Genomic DNA, 23,122 nt, shown 5'->3' on the forward strand with positions numbered 1-23,122 from the left:
TTGTGTGAACATAGGTGTACAAGCATACTGCATATTTTATTTGACATATTGTGTGTACATCACTCAGATTGTGTGAAGAGGGGACTCACCTCACTCTTATTTAGGTTAGACAAAGGTTTGGCTCCAGGAAAACCAGCTATCAGTGAAAAGACAAAAACATTTTAGAACTACATTCGATTTAGCGAGTCTTTGTAATTTTTTCAAATTTTTTCTAATTTTGTGCTTCAATTCCTTTAGTTCCATCTAATTCCTTTAACTGTGCATTTGCAGAAAAATTACAACTGTGGTAGTTGGGCATTTTTATACTAGCACAATCTTAAGAATGGTTTTAGAGTTACCTTAAATTGCAGATCATCTTCTGTGTGATACAGAATTGATACTGCACCACATGCTTACCCCATGAAGTTGCACTAGTTATCAGGGGAAAATGTTTCTCTATTTGACATACACAAATGTTATGAATGTGTGTGTGTTTGTGCATACGTTTGTCTTTTTATTTGTCCAGAAAGGCTAAATCTTTACATACAAATTTACCTGTGTCTGTACTTCTCTTGGGTTTATTCTTGTTAAGAGCTTCCATCACGTCTTGAATTCTCCAAAGTTCCTTCTGAATACGTACATGTTGCTGACTTGGAGGTTCTGTCTGTGGACATGCACACACATGCACAAATAATAAATATTAAAGGAAGGGTTCTGACCAAAAACCAAGACTGTCATGTTTTACAGTATAAAATGGGGGAAAGTATAAAGCAGGTGTGAGAGGGTTTATAGGATATTTCAGGATAGAGGCACCTGAGGGATTCCTAAAGCCTCCAACTGCTCCAGTAAGTTGGTTTTGGCCAGTGTGACATCTGCCTCCAGTCTTTCATACTCTCTCCAAGACCTGTCCAACTCCTGTCAGCAGCACAACACAACACAACCCAGTGTAGGAGAGATTTACTGAATGACTGACACATTCACTGACACACACCAAGTGAGTGACAAGCTGAGTGCACAGACAATGGTGATAAACAAATAGGGCAACCATTCTTCACTGACACTTAACATCAAAGTCATTTCAACCACTGATTATGTGCAGTATTTCCACATCAACCGTACATGTCATTCAACATCCCAGTACACCATCACTCCATGTCACACCGCACCTTTACTGCACCCCAGTACACCATCACTCCATGTCACACCGCACCTTTACTGCACCTTTGCTGCTGGCGCTTTTACACCCTTGATAGTTGTATTTATCGTTAATTGTATTTTATACTTTACAACATTGTTTATATTTTGTACTTACATTGTTTAGATTCCGTACTTTTTTTATCGCTTCATATTTCTATTTTTACTGCTGATACTTTATATTTTTCATATTTCTTACTTTTTTTTTTAAATATGTGTGAGACTTGATATAAATGCACCGGTTGAGGTTGACACAATTGCAGTTTCGATGTGATTGCACAACAATAAAGTTCTTGAATCTTGAAATGCACTGCATGCATGTACAATACGTGTACAGATGCATGTCGTTACTCACAGCATTCACTCTGGCAAGTTCTCTGCAGGTGCTGAGCAGGCCGCTCTGTAGAACATCTCTCTGCTGAATGACGCTCTGCACTGCAGCCGGGTTATCAGAGCTCATCTCTATCTCCTGACTGGCTGACAACAGAGCCGTCTCCAGGGTGTGCTGTAGAGCAGAACACGAGCACATATGTGTGCACACTCACACAGACAGATAAAACGATTAACGGGTATCCACAGGGGTGCAGGTTGACAACCTTAGTACAGAGCACTACTGAAGTGCTCACAGAAAGGCTGTTGCTGCAGGGGTGTGGCAGTAACACAGTGCTTGTGTTGTAGGTCTCTGTCCACTAGGGTTAGCATTTATGTGACTGACTCATTTATAGCTGCATTTCTTTATTTGGTCATCTGCACCTGTTAATTTCAAATATGGCACATTTTATCTTGCATTCTGGAAGACAGTACCTTCTCTCTGTGGAGTTGCTGTAGTTTATCCTCCTGTGTGCGCACAACCTTGTCCTGCTCACACAGTCTGCTTAGCTTAGCCTATATATATATAAGGGTGAGACATCAAAACATTAGAAACAAGAGTAAAGACTATTTGTAACTTGGAAAGCTGAGACATCTTTATGTTTGGAGTAACTTCTCAATTTACAAAAAGTTCAGGGAAAAAAACAAGCTGAGGGAAACAGTCTGCACTGTCGGCACATCATTCACTCTACTATGACAATATGTAGTAAAGTAAAAACATTCTGTCTGATTAATGTATGTGAACTCACATCAGTATCAATGTCCTGTGGTCTGTAGCTGTAAGTATTATCTCTGCACTCCTCAGGACTCATCTGGGGAACAGGGGAAGAGTCAGACAGAATACGCTGATGAACAAAGAACACAGAGCTCAGTGAAGATAAGTTAAAGAGCAATCTCTAGCCTGTGGTACGTAAGACTCAAAACATTTGTAATTTCAGTAAAAAAACAACATTGCATTTACTTACATGAGTTCAGGGAGCCTAAGACTTTCAGTATTAGACATCATTATAATTATCTATTGGATGATGGCTAATTAAGAGTGGGATATACTGTAATACGATCCTCTGCACACAGTAAGGAGCATGAACTTAACATGAACTTACAGAGCCACACAAAACTATGGCCATGATTATAATTTTACTTAAAACATTTCCTCACAGAGTCAGAGCCCTTTCTAGCTCAAAAAAGGCACTATTCCAAAGGCATGTATGAATTGGCACTTGTCACAAATATGCTTGATTAAGATCAGAAGCCAACACTTGATGAAATACTCAGGCATTATTAAAGCATCTAAGGCATTTCATAGTATAACAGAGACTGTAATTCAAGGTCCTGTTTAACTTAACATCCTCTGGAGGAGAGCGTATTAAATCTTACAAAGAAAACATGTCTCTACAATGCGGCAGACGCATTTCTAGAACATTTTCTATCAACCAAGGTGTGAGGGTGACTACCAAGGAAAAACAATGTGTGATCATTCTATAACATGCCCCCCCCAACCCCCAGCACACACTCACTCACACACACACACACACACACACACACACACACACACACACACACACCATATGCGTGTAGATGAAATGGAAAGTCTGATGATGATGGGCACACAGTTGCACTTTTAAAGGCAAAAGTGGCACAAATGTGGTGTGTGATAACATTACACAAACTGGGCTTTATATTCAGTCTGTCAGCAGAAAAACACTGGCCACCAAACACCAGAGAGACAAACAAGAGGAGAGACAGACACTACAATTATGCCAACCTTGTGCAAACACTATGTTATTTTGGTCCAGAGACATGAAGACAATACACATTATGTGTGTCATCATCTGCGTGACTGAGCATGTAAAACATCAGCAAAGGAAAAGAGACAGATTCACGTCCATATTAATTCATAATTAACATGATTTAGCATGAATGTTTCTTAATATAATTTTCATTCTGGACAAGCGATTTGAAAATTATAATAATAAAAAAGAGCTAACAGACTACAGTGCAGTAAATGGTGCAGACAAGACAATACAGCTTTGGCCTCAGTAGTTAGTGGATCTCAGCTCCCTTTGCTCTAGTACAAGGCCAGGTAGCTTCCAGGTAATAAAGGCCATTAGGGGTCTGTGGAAGAGCAGCAGTAGCTTGGTGATTGTGCTCTCTGAGTGTGTGAGAGGGGTCTGGGAGATCACCAGTGCAGGCTAGCCATGCGCTACGTTAATTATGGTCCCCCCTGGAACAGACTGTCAGGAACTGAGTTAGCGTGACTAATGAAAAGCTCGGAGAGGCCGGGGCTAAATCAGGCCCCCCGTGCATCCTTGCGGCCCGGAGGGGAAATGGGAACTCAAACTCTTGACACCTCCTTTGAAAGAGCAGCCAGGTGAGTCTTTGCCCTGACTGCCTCTGTAGGGATTTGAAGACTTCCAGAGTGGAGGACTTTTTACACTTTACTGCAGGTGCCTGTGGAATGGTGATAAGTGGGGCATTGGCAAGACCTAAACTCCATAAAAAAGGACATAAACAGTTAGTTATGAACCTCACAGAAACTAGTGAAAAAGAGCAGGAGATCATAGTGGCCTGAGATATCCTGAACTGCAAAACTGAATAAGTTTCAAAACTTCAAGCGTTAAGCAAATTTCTGATTTTCTGTGATGGCCTCAGTTCAAATATATGTGAAATGCTCTGGACATATGATCACAAGACTGATGGACATAGATGTCACTTCTGACACAGAGATGTCAAAGACTGTTACAGGTATGCATGGCTGTGCAGCAAACAGTACATGCCAGGTAACGCTAAAATGCTCAAACCATGTAAGATCTGACAATGAAAAAACAAAAAAACGGAATGTGATGTACTATAACTGAAACACTATAGAATATCAAAGGAAAGGCGTGATGACACTGTAGGGAGAGGTTATCCACCATGACAAAGAGGGGGGGAGACCAATGGCGGCTGGACAAAAGGTGCATAGCTGTGGATGTAGGCTGCTAAAACCTTACTTGCTGATAGAGTTGAGGCCTGGGCGCAGAGTTCTCAATCATAGTGTGAATCATGAAGATTACAGGCTCATTCTCCTTCATCTAGTGCAATGAGGGAGCAGCAACAACACAGCCATTACTTTTAGAGGGTATATTCATGTATGAATGTGTGTATATGTGTGTGTATGTGTGTGTGTGGGTGTGGGTGTGCACGTAGGCACACAAGTATGTGTGTATGTCTGTGGATCTGTGTAGGTGTGTAAGAGAAAGATACAGTCCTTAGTCAGTACAAAGTTGTACAGTTTTGCACTCTCATAAACAAAGCATGCTCAAGCATAGGGAGCCACTTTGATGTGGCCAAACGGAAATAGTTTGTGTACCAAAAAAAAAAAAAAAAAGAAGTTTCATTGCTTCAGAGTATCCTCATTGTGATAAACACTGTGTAAAAAAGAGAGCTCCCATGTCACCACAGCACACCAGCTGTGGTTGACCTTTTTAGCAACCTAAGACTAAATAATTCAGGCATAAGAGGCAACCTTTCGAGGACTTCAGGCCCTTTCCAAAAATAAATGGGACATTTATACGTCCACTAACATTAGGCTTGCCTGAAAGAGCTTTAGTACACACAGACCTGCTCTTAAAGAACAGCCCTCTCTCACCCTCATCATTACAGAGAGGTATAGGCATGTGAGTTAAATAAATTGTGTGATAGCTGAATGGACAGTGACAAACCAGACCCTTAAATTAGCTTCTGAGCAGATCATGACCTGTCACTCTTAGATCACTCTTAAACATAAACAGATACTGAGAGCCTTCAAACAGTGCATAATTAATTCTCTAGGACTTTTTCAAGAGCTCTTAGATACTGTAGAGTATGTCATTACACTGCACATTATAACTGTTCCAACAATATATACCTACTGATGTCAGTGTGGTGCAAAGCCTTTGAATTTTAAGACAGTCGTTGGAATTCTTTGCAGTGAACAGTCAATACAGAGCTCATAAATGTAGGACTGGATTCGTAAGACTATATCCTGAAGGCAACACATCACTACAAGAATTCTGCAGGTCAGTCAGACAGAGGGAAAGACAAAGAGAAAGAAAGTGAGAGGGAGAATAGTGACAACTTGATCATTTGAACAATAGCGGGATCAATAAGGCCATTCCTCTGAGTAGCAGAAAACATAGAGAGACAGAGAGAGAAAGACACAGACAGAGAGAATGAACAAAAGACAAAGAGGGCAGCAGTCCTCACCTGGCTGTCCAAATACATGAGGTTCCTCTGGAGGTGATGGGAGAGTATATCACTCTAACAGAACCAACAGAGCAGGAAAGAGAGAAAAAAAGAGAGGAGAAGAGAGGAATACAAAAACAGTGGGTAAGCAGAACAGAAAACAGACAAAGACAGACAGAGGTGGAGAAAGACAATCAGGTAGATGAAGAGAGATTCAGGCTAGAGGTAGTTGGACAGGAGACTTCTACTCAATAACTCTCAGGACTTAAGTGTAGAAAGTTAAAACAAACTGCAGGCTTCTTAATCAAACTCAAAAGACGCTCTGAACTGTTGTGCACTGCTGTCTAAAGATTCATACAGAACTTCATGCCAAATGCTCACACCAGTCAAGCCACTAAAACACACTGTCAAAAACAGCCATACAAAAACACCAGTCACAAATGAAGACACTGATTCATTTATGACACATGCATGCTTTGGGGATTACCACACTCACAAGCAAAAGGGTAACAATACATGAATATCTTATGAACACAAAGCTGAAGAAAAATAGTTTAGGACAACTCAAATATTTTACGCTGTTAGTGAAAAAAGGGACAATTGTAAACACAAATAATAAATCTTGCAAATGTAAAACCAGACATGAGTACAAAACACCATGCTGTACACAAGGAAAAAAGGACAACAAAACCAAACAACAAATACAAACCAAAGGCAAAGAGGAAACCAAAATGAACACAAACTCCTTTCTTGTCTGGGATGCAGAGACTAGAGAGGTGAGCGCGGGGGCTGACCTTGGGGTTGTTGGCCTCGAGGTTTAGTTGCATTAGCTGAGCGAGTGTGTGTTCTCTGAGGCTGGTGAGCTCTGCCTGCTGCCGTCGCAGTTTGATCAGCAGCAGAGTCAGCTCCTCTGGCTGCAGTTATAAGAAAACAGCAGGACACGGCTGACAGTTAGCACTGCAGCTCACCAACGCACTGACAAGTCTTGGTCTGGGTGCAGGTTTAGACTGGGTAGGGGGTAAGGGGGCTGGACTTCTGTTTGCGGTTTAGATTAAAGCAAGGCTGGGGTGTACGTCTTGATAGTGGTCAGGGTTTTGTGGTTGATAATGCGTCAGGGAAGGGCTCAGAGTTAGGATAAGGCTCTTTACTCAGCCTGTGATTTGGGGTGAGGTTTAGAATATAGCATGAGGGAGAAACTGGAATATAGGTTGTTAGTTTAGAGTAAAAGTGTTTTTGCTTGGGGACAAAAAGTAGTTTGTATTAGATTGGAGGTCAAGAGGGGATTTGATTTGGTATGTTATATGTGCCTGAGCAGAAAAAAAGGGATGGTTCTTAAGGCTGAAATCTGACCTATGAGCTCTAGAGTCAAAATCTGTGCCATGGTTGGAGTTTAATTTTGGGTTTAGATACTGCTCTGTATTATACATTACTGCTGGATCATGCAATTTCCTTTCACCAAGACCACAATGATTCTCTGGGAAGCTATTATGATACAGCGCTGCCAGACCGCTGACATTAAGAGAATAACCTGGGTGTAAGAATGGAGTGATTGTCTAAACTGCACGTACTTTCAGTAGGGGCAATGGAGGAGCACGTTTAAGAACCTGCCTACATCGATTTCAGTTTTACTGTGCACAAACAACAGTGCATCTCACTAATAGCATTCTATGACAATCATGCAGTTCACCAACAAACACGCATTTTACCAAATGAAACTTGCTCCTTTAAGCTCATCATTTGAGACAACAACCTAAGGCAATGTCACCAGCCCTCAGAGAAATGGTCTGCTTCAATAACACTATTGAAAACATACTGATACAATTAAAAGACCGTTCAAAAGACCTAGAGAGGGTATGACACTGGGTACCATACAGCACTGACTATTGTACTTTCCTGCTGCTTTCAACTTTCAGTTATTTACTACACCAACAGCACACAAATCACATACCCTAATCCTTCCAATGCCTTTCACCACATCATTTTAAGAGTGTCGGAAACTCTTAAGTAACTAAGTGTTGAGTCTGAAACCTCAAGTGAAAGTACTTGACAAGTACACACTGCATGGCCTGTCGCTGCTCAACATCTCGGAGGAGTTTCTGTTATTGGTATTCACTGCAGCTTATGTGAAAACAAATAATAATTCCCTCCTAAACATATGTTTATCGCAACAGTGCCCTGAACAACAAATAGAGAGTTATAAATGGATGTGCAATACAGTCAAAATTGCATACTTCCCCTGTTCCACTTCATCACAAGATCAGGAAATTCCCCTATAACAGCTCTCCGTAAAATATTAATTTTTCTAGCTCAGATTACGGCAGCAAGAGAGGGAGGAGAGCAAAAGCAGAGGAGGGGGAAACAGACAGGAGAAGGGGGAGGGGGAGCAGAGAGTGAGATAGGGAGGGTAAACACTCACTGTCTTTCCTTGCAGAGACTGGGGAGTGATGCTCTGAGCAGGTACACCTGTGGGCATCAGTCTACGGTCCGGTGGATATGAGTACTATGAGAGAGAGACGGCAAGAAAAGACCAGTGAGAGCAGTTACAGTTTACATTAGTTTCACACACCATGGTATTAATCATTTCATCAGATTAGAAGTGGAATTGCATGACTGGCATTTCGGCAGTCACGCTGTGAAACAGAGGTCCTTTTGTCTATGTGTACTAAAAGGACATCCCATCATTAGTGTGATTTAAGTCAATTAAGTAAATTAGTGTTAGAATATTAAAAAAACAACTCAACCACTGTTTTACATTAAAAGACTGTAAAATCAAATCTGTAAATGGAGACATGGTACTCAGAGTAGTGATAGTGAGTATGTGAAACTAAATTTTGACAGCACATTGTAGTCTCTGAATGTGCATAAGCCAAAACCTGGTGGCAGTCTTTGTGCCAATTTGTCAAGGGTCTAAAAGCATGCTTATATAAAGGAGAACTCACTGAAAGCTCCAATTTTGTGAAGTGTTTTTGTGAACACTCAGTCTAAAGACCCGCTGTCATGAAATATATCTCCTGTATAAAAACCTATGGACAACTAATATTCTACTTGAGAACTCCATTACACGGTTGTTTCATGCTTTTTCGGTACTGACATCATAGGCAGTCATGACTGTTAAAAACCAGTTCAGGACCATCTAACAAAACAATGTTATATGACATTATGATGCATTCCATGACACAGGTGCCATGAAAGTGTTAGGCCTGATATTAGCTGTCATCACTGTTTATATTTGATACGACAAGAGAAAGACAGTGTCATACCATCCTTTTGTCAGAGGGCACAATGAAAGCGCTAACAGACTCTGCAGTCCTAGCCTTACCTTAGTTAAGTGAGTCCGGTGGCGCCGGTCGATGGTTACATCCCCTCGGAACACAGGGGAGGACACCTCAGAGCGGGACGCAGAGTTGTAAGGCCGGTTGGGAGAGAAGGTGTGGTAGTGGGCTAAGGAGCCATGGGAAGGGGATGTGGGGATAGAGTGGGTGGCATGCTCAGCGATGTTGCTCATCGTCTTGGGGCTTGGTAGAGTGCCGTAACCATGGCGACTATGGGCCTGCCTCTGCTGCCACTCATAGAGCTGCCACATGGTATCATCACGCATGGAGCGGCGCTTTTCTGCTGCTGTGGCTGATGGACCCAGCGCTCTCTCGTACACAGATGCAGATATGCTGCAGATGCTGTCTGGCCGTAGAATGTTGCGTGGGAGGGTCCGGTAGCCCTCTGGGTAACGTGGAACAACCTGTGCCCGGTGACTTGGCATGTTTCTGGGCAGGGTCTGGTAGGAGGTGATACTGAAGCATAGAGGATAAGGCTCACTCATGCTGGATTAGTGAAAACAGTGAAAGCAGTACAAGTTTTTGCATAGAAATGTCTCATTAACGAGTGAAGTATAAACTTGTACAATTACTCTATGCGTGCATTTTTTTTTTCAAACAAAGCTGTGCTAATTAGGCCTAGCGTTGACTTTTTGATTGCTTCATATTTACCCATGGGGGAACGTCATTAAAGCTGGAGTGATTAGCATATCATAAGGAGAACAGTGTGTGGATGTTCTTTGTCCAAAGGAAGAGGCACTTTCTCAAACAAAGCCTTACCACTCCTATAGCCCACACTGCGCTAAGTGGCTAGTGATTAACTAGAGCTAACCCAAGTCATTTATTGCCTGCCTGCTTCCTGGCAAACTAATCAGGGACAATCAGTCCCTTGGAAAGAAAGAGAACAGTTGCCAGCACAGTTTGCCAGATAGGAGAATCAGAGGACTGTACTGTCATAAAACAATGGAACCTTCACATGTAATCCCAGAGAATGTTCAGCTTCACTGTCACAAAACAATGGAACCTTCGCATGTAATCCCAGAGAATGCTCAGTTTCACTGTCATAAAGCAATGGAACCTTCACATGTAATTGCAGAGAATGTTCAGCTTCACTGTCACAAAACAGTGGAACCTTCACATGTAATCCCAGAAAATGTTCAGCTTCACTGAGATCAAAAGAAGCCTCAGCTTACACAAGTATCGGAATTTGAAAACATCTTGTCCTTGAGTCATTCTCCTAATTCACTAGGGGGATGTGAAATAATACAGTGGCAATTGCACACTTCTCAGAGACAGAATGAGGGTGAATTGAAGTGTTCTGCCAGCAGATTGGAAGAGATGCCACAGATTTTAAAGTGTGCTGTTTGGTGCCAGTGGGGGACAGGAATGCCAAGTGTAAATGGCGGCCTGGGTGAGGATTGAAAGAGGCCGTTAATGACTTGGAATAGGAAGAGACATTCAAGCCTGCTGTGTGGTTTCAAGCTCAAAAACAGATCTGTGCAATGTGGCATTGAGCCTCAGTCTCACAGAGAGCCAGGGACCTGACTGAACCCTCAGGGCACTTAAAAAGTATCAGTCAAAGAGCTGGCACTCATGGTCCATAAGCATCAGAGCCATAATCAATACAGAGAACACGGTGCCAAAACCACAAGCACCGAGACAGACTCAATTTGCTTAACATGAACACCCAAATGATGTTGTGCAGATGCCAGGATTAACTCTATAAAACGTTTCAATCAGTGTCTCAGACAACCAAATCAGACTGCCAATACTCAAAGCCCCACAGTTTCTCTTATGTCTACGGCAATTCCTAACTTTATTCAGAAAACACAGAAAAATGTCTTTTCTATCTGTTCTTTCATTTTGTTCTGAGTTTGACAGAGGCACAAAGTATGCAAATAGTGAACAAAAGAGGTCCTTTTCCCTCTTTCCAGACTCTGATTAGGCCTTACAAGAAAACTCAAAGCCAGGGCAGATGTGGCTATAAAAGATTGGCATCATGTACCGCTGACAGGACTGGGACACTGCCACCACGCTTAAACACAGACATCTAAAAACGATGCTCAGACACACAGAAAACAATTTCAATAGCTAAGTGAAACACTTTATTTGAGAAACACTCCACAGCTTAACTCCATACAAAATGGGTCACTGTGGAGACTCCTCAGTTCACTCTTTGCACCAATTTGTCAAGTTGGTTAAATGGGGCATTTTGGAACCAAATGTATTTTACGTGATGTGTGACTTATATTACATATAATCTGCAGTGAAATCATCTCGAGGCACATAAAAAAGCATTTTTTCTGCTGTTGCGGTAAGAAACGCATCCTTGGCTTGTGGAAATATTTATGAGAGCAGAGGTGGTATCTATATGTATGCTGAAAGAGATTATACTATACTATTGTAATCTTCAGCTCACAGCTCACAGAAGCTCCACAATGAATTGGGCATACAATAACATTCCCTCTCTTTCGCTTTGCTGACAGGTAAAGCAATTTGAGGTGCACTTTGCTTTTGTCCTGGACAAAGTTCCATTATTTATTCAGCTGAGAAAAAGAGGAATAGCTGATGCAGAAAAACAGAGAGCAAACACCCCTCCGCCTTTAGTCAAACAGCCCTGAAAAACGAGAATGCAGTCCCTGACAGCAAATGTTACGTCTCCGGCATAACAAACTGTCTGTTTGCTAAGGGTTGGGTTATTAGAAGCGACACTGCTTTTTTTTTTGGAAGGAGAAGGTAGCTAATTAGCATAGCAGAGAAACAGTCTTTTGATACTGAGAGGCAGTCTAGACTGGTGGTTCAGTCCTGCTGAAGTTGACAGGGGTGTCTGAGAAGGAGAGAACATAGAGAATTATGGGCTGTCATTAGGTGTCTACAGTGAGACTGAGTAAGTGACCAGATGGTGAAATACACAGAGAGTCTGATATAATAGATACATAGAGATAGATACATAGAGTGACAGCACCTGGTCTGTCAGGGGAAGTGCTGGAGAGCAGCCCTGTTGTGTTTACTAGCAGTTTCAGTACATCTTAGAATAGCTTGGTGGCAGTTCAATTTAAATCTAATCTTAGTAGTATTTTCAGTTTTTATTTAAACATATAACAGTGCATGTTGAAACAGTGCATATAACGTCTGGAACTACCAAGTCTTTTTTTTTTTTTGAAGAAAATAAATAAATGAAAACTTTACAGATAGTTGCAGGCCTGTTATTGCATCCCTGTCTCTCCATTATTACAAAAGCTTCTTAGATAAAACCTTAATCATGTCATGTTTGCCATTTATGTCCTGTGTCAATGTGACATGGCAGAGGCAGCAGGGTTAGGGTTCCGCATAACTCATCAGCAGCTGTTTAGCAGACAGTGGTTTTTGCCACAGAACAATTACATCCCTACCCAAAATTAAATTAGTTCAACTACAAGCAAAAAAATTAGCTCAAAAACAGTTAACTCTCTCTCTCTCACACACACACACACACAGACACACTGATCAGTTACCTTCTGGTCTCATCATCTGAGCTTCGTGTGCGTGGGGTCCTCATCCACTTGTCTTGCTGTTGTATGGATTCAGTTCTACTCAGGGTCCTCTCTTGCTCAGGAGGGTGTGCATTACTTCCTGTTCTTTGGGGCAGGGAGCTCCCCAGCTCCCCTGGGCTCCGCTCCCCAGACCCATTGGCCTGGGTGGGTTTGAAATGTCCTAACTGAGCTGAGGCGGCGCTCTGGAGCTGCCGAGATGAGGACACGGCCGCAGCAATGGCTGCAGCCTGGGCAGGTTGAAGCTTAATACTGTTGATCTTGGTGAGTGGTCTCTCCACAGCACCTTCCTTCTGGAAACCATATTTATCACCCTTTAGGTTCTGATGCTCTACGTCCATCTGTGGGGCGTGCTTTTCTCCCTCTCTTGGAAGAGTGTATCTCCCTCCATCTTTTTGCACGGAGTATTTCTCATTTTCTTTGTGAAGGGCATACTTCTCCCTGTCTTTGTGGAGTGTGTGTTGCTCTCGGTCTTTATGTGGAGTGTACTTCTGTCCATCCTTCTGAAGTAACAATCTCTCTCCGTCTTTCTGAAGGGCATATTTTTCTCCATCCTTTTGTAACGTATATCTTTCTCCATCTTTCTGAAGAGCGTACTTCTGCCCATCTTTCAGAAGAGTGTACTTTTCGCCATCTTTTCGTAAAGTGTAAGTCTCTCCATCTTTCTGCAGTGTGTATCTTTCTGGTTCCTTATGGTGTGAACTCCTGTCTTTCTCTTGCTGTATGCTGTGCTGCTTTTCCAGGCGTTTTTGTTTTTTCTCCTCCAGGCGGAGTGTCTCACGGTTTCTCTCATTGTTCTGGATCTCAGGTGGGGTCAGAATCCTGTGATTTAACATGTTGTTCATCTCCTGAGGCCCACGCTGGTCTACCTTTACCTTTTCCGATCTGACAGGGGGAGGAGAGAGAAGGAGAGAGAGAGAGGAGGAGTTAGGGAAATGAAAAAGTGAAGTGGCTGCAATTAAAATGGGAATTCAATTTATAGTTATTCTCCAGAAACAAGATATGATTTTTCTTCTTTGCTAGCATGGTTTATCTCAAAAATGCTATAGATGGGAATGTGATGCAGTCCACTAAGTGTCACCATGATAATGTGAGCATCCTCAACTGGAGTCAGTGAGAGTATATGTGAACCAGACTAACCTAATTTGATTCTGCATTGAAATTTTCAATCCACTTATGTTATTACATTTAGGTAATTTGAGTGAGAACAATACTTCCTTTTGCCATCCGTCTATCGGACTTCCTACATAAACACTAATAAAGTAGACTGGTAAAACCACATGACCTTGTTATCAGATTCTGCAGGTATAAGGTATGCTCTCCAGAAACAGTGTATCCTAGATAATGCACTAAATGTGCATGCTTGCTCTAGTATGTCTGGATAACAGGTCAAACAGCTTACAAACTAACACAGCACTTTGTTGTAGTTTTAAACATTTCATTTTCACAAAACAATTTGTTTCAAAGTAAACACACCCTAAAAAAATTAAAATTCCTTAACCTTTCTTTTAACACGAGAAGTTCAGCATATCCGATAACTGTACTTGGTTGGAAGTGCAAAGTTACTACGGTATAAATACAAATAGCTTAATTTCATTCCTACATTTACAACACATGCTAATTTCACTTTGACGGAATCACACTTTCTTGTGCAGTTTTTATAAAATATAAACATTAAGTGCACCCAAAATCCTAAAACAAAGCTGGTCTACAACTTGAACAAAAGTAAGCCATCATAAAGACCTAAGCTGTTTACCACTGAGGTTTGGAATGAAATTTCTCCCGCTCTTTCTCATACAGACATGAATGTGTAACTGCAGCAGGTAAATGGAGCATGGAGCTTTCAGGGCCATTATGGCTCAAGCACTTCAGGCAAGGTCTCTTGAGTGACAGGCCACTCTCCCAGCATGACGTTTTGGTGACCGATAATGCACCGACAGCAATGACTCTCCGCCTTTCCAATTACACACAGTACACATAACAGCAGGCTGTATATAGACTCTCCATACACATATATCACTATAAAGAGACTGAGCTACTCTCTGACCCTTTAAAAGTTCTTCATGTGCAAACTGGTGTTTTTGGAGAAAGAGCACTAATATGATTCAAAAGTGTAGGGAAATGCTAAGTGAAAAAGTACATACAAGTCTATCTAGACTTAATTTAGACTTAAATAATTTAGAGTTATTTAGCTTGTGGGAGGCAGCTGAGGTATTCTGGGTATCTTGGGCTCTGTCACTAAAAAAGAGGAAAATTTCAGGACCTGCTCTAGGCATATAACAAGCACATTGCATTAGTGAAGCGACAGCTTGAAATTTTTTTCTTGCATCTTACAAATCTGTGAAGAGTGAGTTTTTTAGTGGGGTCCCTAGAGAATAAAATAAGCTTTAGTTGATAACACTTTCCAAACAGTTCTCGGTACAGAAGGACAGAGAAAGAGCAATTACCAACACTAAAAGTCCTCTGTTGTATTGAGTGTAAAGTGCAAAGCGAAGAAAACTAACTACTTTTGCTCTTCAGAGGGAAAACATGAAGCTACGGAAGTGGCGGTTCATATGTATTCCAGAAATGTAGTAAACCAATCATGGCATGCTGATTGGATGTGCAGCTGTATAGCTACCTCCTAATTGGCTCAGTGTGGACCAACGCTGCGTCTGTCATGACCTTCATCCAGGACTCCATTTCTTTGGCAGTATCAGTGCAGAAATAGTATGTCCGCATGTTTGGGTGTGTCGCCTAGCAGGAAAAGACAGGATGAACGCTATGGATAGATGATTCTGAAAAAAAAGAGAAAAAGAAGAAAAAAGAGGACAAATGTAAGTAAGTACTAAACATCAGGTTTGTGAATGTGTTTTTCCTGTGGGCCTCGATAAAGCAATAGGAAAAGCACATTGGGCTGTCAGTCATGGAAAAGGAAGAAAGCCCTAGTCATTCATTATGGATTTGACAAACCCCCGTCAAACTACCCTCCTCCAGGGGGTTATGACTCCTCAGGCTACATGCCAAAACTGAACCTTTCTATAGCCCTCAGAGGGAGGCTAAACGCCAATGACTTGACAGAGACTACTCTGTCTAAGAGTGTAGTGCAACTGCATATCTGTAGTACTTTACACATACTCCAAACATAGTATAACACGGTATGTAATGATACATAATATTAACAAGCAATTAATGAAATCAGAATGACAAATGCTTGGTGAGTATCTTAGCAAATAGAGGCCTTATGTTTAAGCATATTCATGTGATACACAGTCATAAAAGACAAGAAGATGACTGCACTTACCATGCTAACTGTGCTCCACTCATTAAACATGTCGACAGTCCAAGCTTTCACAACTCCATCAGCATCCAACCAGACCATTATGGCAGCAGAGAAAGAGAAAGCACAGCATTCCAAGAGTCAACACGATGTCAGGGTGAGCAGAGCACAGGCAATGAATGGATAAAAAGGCATCCTTTGTTCATATAAATTCCCTCAGTGCCAAGTACATCTCAGGCTATCGTTCCCTTTGTCTGCAGCCATTTTAGTCTGAGAATTCAGGAGTTACACAGCTCAGTACATTTGCTTCAGGACCAAGCCTGGACCAAGAGTTATTCGATGATGATTTTTTAAATTATTCTTTGAATTACTCAAATGATTAGGTTCAGAGCTGACAAATTTTGGCAAAACTTTGGCAAAACCAAGAAAAGCAAATATGACAATTAGTTTCGCCAAAACCAATAAGACATTTGGCTCCTAAAGCTATAGCTGCTTCCTTAAGATTCTTCCTCAACTTTAATGTTTCTCATATTGTGGGAAACTTCAAAACATTGGATATCTCTTCCTTACTACATTTGGGTTCCCTCTTCGACTCTGTATGCTGGACATAGTAGTATGTCCTAATGTAAATAACTATAAAAATGATATGAGTAGGCACAAGACTTAGGAAATGAGGGCCCTGTCACTGCTGTGGATCTGCTTACTGCGGTAAGAAAAAGAACGTCTCCATCTTACACTGCAGTGGCAAATACATCTAAAGTATATGAACAGACTGAGTTTTTACAGCTCTGATGGCTGAGTAGTTAATCTCAAGTGGAAATAATTCATTTTCTCGGTTGTTGCAGTTACCAGCTGTTCCAAAAACAACATGTTAGAACCCTCAGCAACCCTTCAAATGCCATTACTGATATACTGAGCCAACAGAATGATGTCTTTTAAGGGTAAGAGATGAAACCAGTCCATGCTGACCTTAAAGGCATATTTTTTGCTGATGTGGTCATCCACAGACAGCATGGATATGTGGAAGCTGGGCAGGAGAATACTTCCCAAAATCCCTTCCTCCTTCTCATCTGTGGATGAAAACCAACATTAGCATATTTTAAAAGGAGGAAAAAATTGCCTACATCAGAGTAAAGCCTTGTTTGGGCTTTTATGTTGGCACAACACTAGTATAAACACTATGACTGTGGTGGTGATTAGAATAATGTTGGATGCCATGCTTCTAGGCATGGCAGTGCTCTCTGAGACTTTATACTACAGACCCTGTGAGACTCCTGATAACCACATTCTATCTGTTCCACACAGTGTCTTACAGACAGCGGTCCAAAGCGAACTCAAAGTGACAAACATGCCATCCTGATGTCACTCTAAAAGTTCAATGAAGTTCAAAATGCTATGTGTGGAAACTCATTTTATGTTAGCTGAATGCTCTGCAAAAGCCACAAGCAAATATCTTAATATAGCCAAAAGAAACTGCTAATCAATGTAGTTAAATTTAATTTTCCCGCGGTTACCTCTGGGAGACATTCCTGACCGCACTCTCATAAGCCCACTGCTGATAAATTAAGTCATCCTATTAAGAACTGAGTACCTGGTTACAGAAATTCAAGAATTCAAGAACGATAAATCAGTGTTCAGAGACTTAAATGAGACAGACACTATTTTATTACATACTTCAGAGAGAGTACATACATGTTTACTTGCGCTATAGCTGTCCTGACATGCTCAACAGAGCTACTGTATGCATTCTGGGGGTTAGTACTGCAGAATGCCTGCCTTTATTCCCACAAGTCTACTGTATGCAATTTGTGGGTAAGTACTGCAAAATGCCTGTCTTTAGTCCCACAAGGCTACTGTATGCATTCTGTGGGTTAGTACTGTATGCATTCTGGGGGTTAGTACTGCAGGATGCCTGTCTTTAGCCCCACAGGGCTACTGTATGCATTCTGTGAGTTAGTACCGTACAGGTTGTGTGGGTTGGTACTGTATGCAACTCAGGGGACCCCTGATGCCTACAAAGCAGCCAGATGTGACCTCCGGGAGTCCATCAGGGATGCCAAGAGGGACTACAGGGACAAAGTGGAGTCCAGCTATTACAGCTCTGACCCCAAACACATGTGGAGTGGATTATGCTGCATCATGGACTACAAAGGGAAAAACGGGGACATTGTTCAACCCACCGCATCGCTCCTGGACAAGATCAACACCTTTTACGGTCGGGTCGACGCGGACAACACAGCACCCCCACGTGTCCATATGTGGGCGGGGAGGCTGCCATATTGACCCTAGAACCGGCCGACATGAGACGGTCCTTTAAAAGGGTCAACCCCCGCAAAGCTCCGGGGCCGCACGGTATCCCAGGCTGGGCTCTCAGGGCGTGCTCTGACCAACTGGCAGAGGTGTTCATCAACATCTTCAACCTCTCCCTGAGTCAGTCTGTGGTCCCCACCCCCTTCAAGGCATCCACCATTGTTCCTGTCCCCAAGAAACTAGTGGCCTCCTGTTTAACCGATTACCGCCCTGTCACATTGACATATGTCATCATGAAGTGCTTCGAGTGGCTAGTCAAAACCCACATCTGCTCCTCCCTTCTTGACACCTTGGTCCCTCTTCAGTCTATATACAGACCAAATAGGGCCACAGATGATGCCATCGCATTGGCGACACACACTGTCATTACCCACCTGGACAAAGGGAATTTGTATGTGAGAATGCTGTTCATTGATTACAGCTCCGCATTCAACACCATCATTTCCTCTCTCTCAATGTCAGTAAAACTAAAGTGGACAACAGGAGGCAGCATTGGTGATGCTGAGGTTGAAAGGGTCAGCAGCTTCAAGTTTCTCAGTGTGCACATCACCAAGGACCTCTCCTGGACACTACACACGGACATCGTGGCCAAAAAAGCTTTCCAGTGGCTCTACTTCCTGAGGAGACTGAGGAAGTTTGGCATGAACGCCAGCTTCCTCACAAACTTCTACAGGTGCACCATCGAGAGCTTGCAAATGGGCTGCATCATGGTCTGGTATGGGAACTGCTCTGCCCACAGCCACAAATCACTACAGAGAGTGGTGGAGGCGGCACAGCACATCATTAGCATTAGACTCCCTGCCATTCAGGATATCTTCCACCAGCGGTGCCTGTGGAAGGCACGCAGCATCTTCAAGGACCACAGCCACCCAGCACGCAGACTGTTCTCCTTGTTACCGTCTGGCAGACGATACAGGAGCATGGCTGCACATACCACCAGGCTTAAGGACAATTTTTACCACCAGGTCATCCAGCTTCTCAACTCATAAATCTAAATATTCCACATTATATATTTGAAGACCTGCTTGTCTGTGGTGTTTACTGTTACTGTGCTGTTTACTGTTACTGCACTGTTTACATAAAAATGCACTATCAACCACGAACGCTGCTATTGAACCAGGACTACTACATACCCAATGTGCAATACTGTTGTATACACTCATCACTTTCACAGATTAATCCTCATTTTCATATATGTATATCGTGTTATATTTTACTCACATCGCATCCCAATTTTATTTAAAATTTTCTCATCTTTATTCTATAGTTTATACGACTAGTGCTCTTATTGCTGAGCTGATCTGTTTTCTCGTTCAACACATTTCATTCTCTTGTTCTCTTGTTCATACTCTTGTTCCGATGGCCCTGTGGTAACCTACATATGACTAATAAAACTGAAACTGAACTGAACTGTAGGATAGTACTGTACGGATTGTGTGGGTTAGTACTGTATGGATTGTGTGGGTTAGTACTGTACGGATTGTGTGGGTTAGTACTGTACGGATTGTGTGGGTTAGTACTGTACGGATTGTGTGGGTTAGTACTGTATGGATTGTGTGGGTTAGTACTGTATAGATTGTGTGGGTTAGTACTATAAGCATTGTGTTGGTTAGTACTACAAGGATTGTGTTGGTTAGTATTGCAGGATGACTGCCTTTAGCCCCATAGAGCGCTGCAGTACTGAATTATTGACAACACCATGAGTGAGAGAAAGAGCAGATGAGAACAGGGAAGGATGTGAGTAAACAAATAAACCAGGAGAGAAAACTCTCTAAAAATAGCCAGAAAGCATCACTTAACCAATGTGCAGAATCCTCACTTTGCTCGAAAAATTTTTGATGTGATGCAAAATGTATGTAAACTATGCAACCACCATTCTTTGAGGCATGCATATAGGGTATATTGATTTATGCCAAAAAAGGATAGATTTCTGACATTTACATCAGCAAAGAGTCTGTAACTCTTTCAACACTTCTAAATACATTGAGATCTGTACTTCACTTGTTTTAGCTGCAGGCATCTGAAATAAAAACTAAGTAGACTGAATAGACTTCAAGCTCCACAGACAGGATGCACTTATAAGTAACAGACAGGTTACACCATTGAGTGAGGGGCTTTAATCACACCGGAGCTCTGTGTGTCTCTCAGAGTTATTCTCTTGTGCTCATTAAGAGTTATGAGTTGTAGTGTGACGGAGGCCTGTCCTTCTTCTTTATATACATTCCTACTACTGTCCTATACATCCTGGCCAACAAAACACCTCTATTTAACCAGACAGGTAGACAGTGGCTGAAAGAAAGAGAGGTATATTGATAAACTGATAGAACGAAGAAATGAAGAAAGGGTGTAAGTGTCTTTGTAGGTGTATATTATTAGTTGTTAGTAATATGTGAGTCTGTGAGACAGAGGAAGAGTGTGTGTGTGCGTGTGCATGTGCATGCATGTGAGGACACTTCTCTCTAGCCTCTGTTAGCCAATAATCAGCAGGATTCCCTCCTAGGACAAGTCACAAAAGAGCTGTCTGATTGCACTGAGGAACAAGCTAATTTCACAACTTAGGGATATTAAAGAGTAACACCAGGAAACTGGAACCAGACGCTTAACTTGTCCACGTACCACACTAAGACACTAAGGTCACAATGGTCAACTCAGTACTACATTTTGCAGAATGCTGAACAACAGACAGACAATAATACTTGATCCAAATTATGATTTGCAACATAGAACAATGGCATCAAAACAATAAGTAGGCTGTGTGATGCCAAATATAAATTAGCACTGGCCATTACATCTGCAATTTGTAGAGAAATTATATAGAGATTTCTATAGAGCAATAGAGAGGCATTGTATCTGTGCCAAGGAAACACTTGTGTATGGGAAATAGTTGTGTATGTAATTGTCAGTGTGAGAGAGAGGGAGAGGGAGAGAGAGAGAGAGCTCACCTCTGTAATAGAAGAGGCACATGTCAGAAAGCACAAACCATCTCTTTTTCCACATCTTCATCCCTGTGCTGTCCTGAAAGAACCCAGACAACAGCAGCCATCAATCAACTAGCTGACCAATCAGAATGCTCCTCTTGGCCCAAGCCTGCAAGCCCCCACTGTTGTTCTGACAGACTCAATTAAGAATCTTTTATCTTTCCAGACTGAAACAAATGGCTCTTCCTCATATCTTAATAACAAAACACAATTTCTCTCTTTCTCAGATCGTGCTCCAGCCTACTGTGTTAAAGATAATGTCACTCACTGTCTGCATTCTTCTCAAGTCATGAGTCAAGCCATTTGATGGTACTTTCTTAATTCAACATATAAGTCAAGTATCAGGGTTATGTTTAAGATGGGAACAGAGCACGTCCTCATAACACTGGAAACCATGATATAGACAATAAAGCGAAAAGAACTCTTCCCTTTTCATAAAAGAGCTTTGGTCAGAAAGCAGGGGGAAAACTGAAGTCTCTCTAAAAAGTAAATCAATGTGTCTTTCAAAGGAAGAGTAGGCTTGTATCATTCTCTGAGGTGGAGACGAGGTTATCGATGCTGCCTCTGCTCAGCTGGAAAAATCTAAGATTCAGCTTTGATTTTGAAATGAAGTTGGAACCAAGGAAAACAATGAAAGAGAGTAACCTGAGAAAACCATAAAGTGAAATTAGACACTTTTGCTGGATAAACAGTATGTATAAAAATGACTAAATAACTGAAACAATGAAAACTAATTCAGTTATGAAGGACACTCGCCTTATTTCAACGGCAGGACACTTCTAGCAAGCAGGAAACTGACCGAATCAAACTTGACAAGCAAAATGTACATACAGGCTGTTAATGTTCACCTGGCACAGCTGAAATACCTGTTTGTAAAGCCAGCTACTCTTCACCACTGGAGCATTGGGGTTTCTCTTTATGGAATTAGACCTCTTCCCAAAATTATGCACTTTTTTTGAAGACCTTGATGGCTGAAAGTGAGTTGAAATGGTAAGAATAAATGAACAGAAATAGGCTGCTGCAGAATCAGGTCTAGTACAAACTACCCAGTGATCAGGTTATAAATAATTACACCTTATACATAAAACCATTTGATGTTAAACTTTAAATTAGTGTGTATGCAGGGGCAATATATTACCAGGGAAATGTATTACTGCTATGTACAAATGCACACTTCAGCATAATAGCTCATCAGTGGAAAAAAGTTTTGCAATCCCTGGCAGAAAATGTTCCATCCTAAGCCTCTAAAGACAGCGCCACAGAGGGGTGGCTGCAACAGGCAAATACTAAATATAAAACAAAAAACAAAATACAATAGCACCCATCTACCCTCCCATTTTATTCAGACTCCTCAAAATAACTCTGTCACTACACAGAGTTAAGCTTAACTCAGAGGCATCTCTATGTCGTCTGTGTTAAATCTGTATAGTGCCATAGCCTGGACTACATCAAAGTCATCCCAGCCAGAACAGTGACAGCACCGTCCCAAAAGGTCAAAGATCAGAGGTTAGAGGTCGCAAGGACTCACTCTGGAGGTGGGGCTGCCAGTGTGGGTGGTGTAGTCTGATCCGCCAGTGTAGTTGGAGGCTTCGCTCATGGTGCTCGTAGGTCTGTCTTTCTTGTTCACTGGAGCTTTTGGTGCAGGTCTGAACCAGAAAAGACGGAGAGAGAAAACGTGAGGAAAGAGAGCAGTGATGAAAAAAAAAAAAAATTGGAGAAAAGACAAAAGACTACCCTAATGAGTCTGAGACATGCATCAATCTGCCAAATCAATGAGGGGGTTAAAGAAGCAGTGAAGGCTGACTGATTGCTTTGAGAATTGCGCTGGGGCGGTAGGGGCTACGCTACCCCAGACCTCATAGCAGGACTATTGCTTCAGTCAGCCTGGAGACACAGCCCTCTAAATTCTTGTCTTAATGAGAGAGCATCTCTCAACCAGCCATTAGTCTGTGTGGAGAGAGAGAGAGGGAGAGTAAGAGGGAGAGA

At 41.9% G+C, this 23,122-nt stretch overlaps 1 protein-coding gene across 1 annotated transcript in view; it reads right to left on the minus strand.

Annotated features, from left to right (window-relative positions):
* Positions 1-23,122, minus strand: part of plekha5 (pleckstrin homology domain containing, family A member 5) — a 94,867-nt gene that overhangs the window by 4,998 nt on the left and 66,747 nt on the right. Inside the window, exons 5-21 of the mRNA XM_030770568.1 lie at positions 22,665-22,782; positions 22,003-22,107; positions 21,101-21,173; positions 16,818-16,918; positions 15,210-15,325; positions 12,554-13,474; positions 9,068-9,536; positions 8,165-8,248; positions 6,543-6,662; positions 5,770-5,823; positions 4,536-4,616; positions 2,292-2,354; positions 1,978-2,058; positions 1,529-1,678; positions 793-894; positions 535-643; positions 90-136 (exon numbers count right to left, since the gene is read on the minus strand). Coding sequence (XP_030626428.1) covers positions 90-136; positions 535-643; positions 793-894; positions 1,529-1,678; positions 1,978-2,058; positions 2,292-2,354; positions 4,536-4,616; positions 5,770-5,823; positions 6,543-6,662; positions 8,165-8,248; positions 9,068-9,536; positions 12,554-13,474; positions 15,210-15,325; positions 16,818-16,918; positions 21,101-21,173; positions 22,003-22,107; positions 22,665-22,782 — 2,794 coding nt within the window. The remainder of the gene's footprint in view (positions 1-89; positions 137-534; positions 644-792; positions 895-1,528; positions 1,679-1,977; positions 2,059-2,291; positions 2,355-4,535; positions 4,617-5,769; positions 5,824-6,542; positions 6,663-8,164; positions 8,249-9,067; positions 9,537-12,553; positions 13,475-15,209; positions 15,326-16,817; positions 16,919-21,100; positions 21,174-22,002; positions 22,108-22,664; positions 22,783-23,122) is intronic.

This window comes from Chanos chanos, chromosome 1 (genome assembly GCF_902362185.1).
Source record: "Chanos chanos chromosome 1, fChaCha1.1, whole genome shotgun sequence".
Classification (NCBI taxonomy): Eukaryota; Metazoa; Chordata; class Actinopteri; order Gonorynchiformes; family Chanidae; genus Chanos; species Chanos chanos.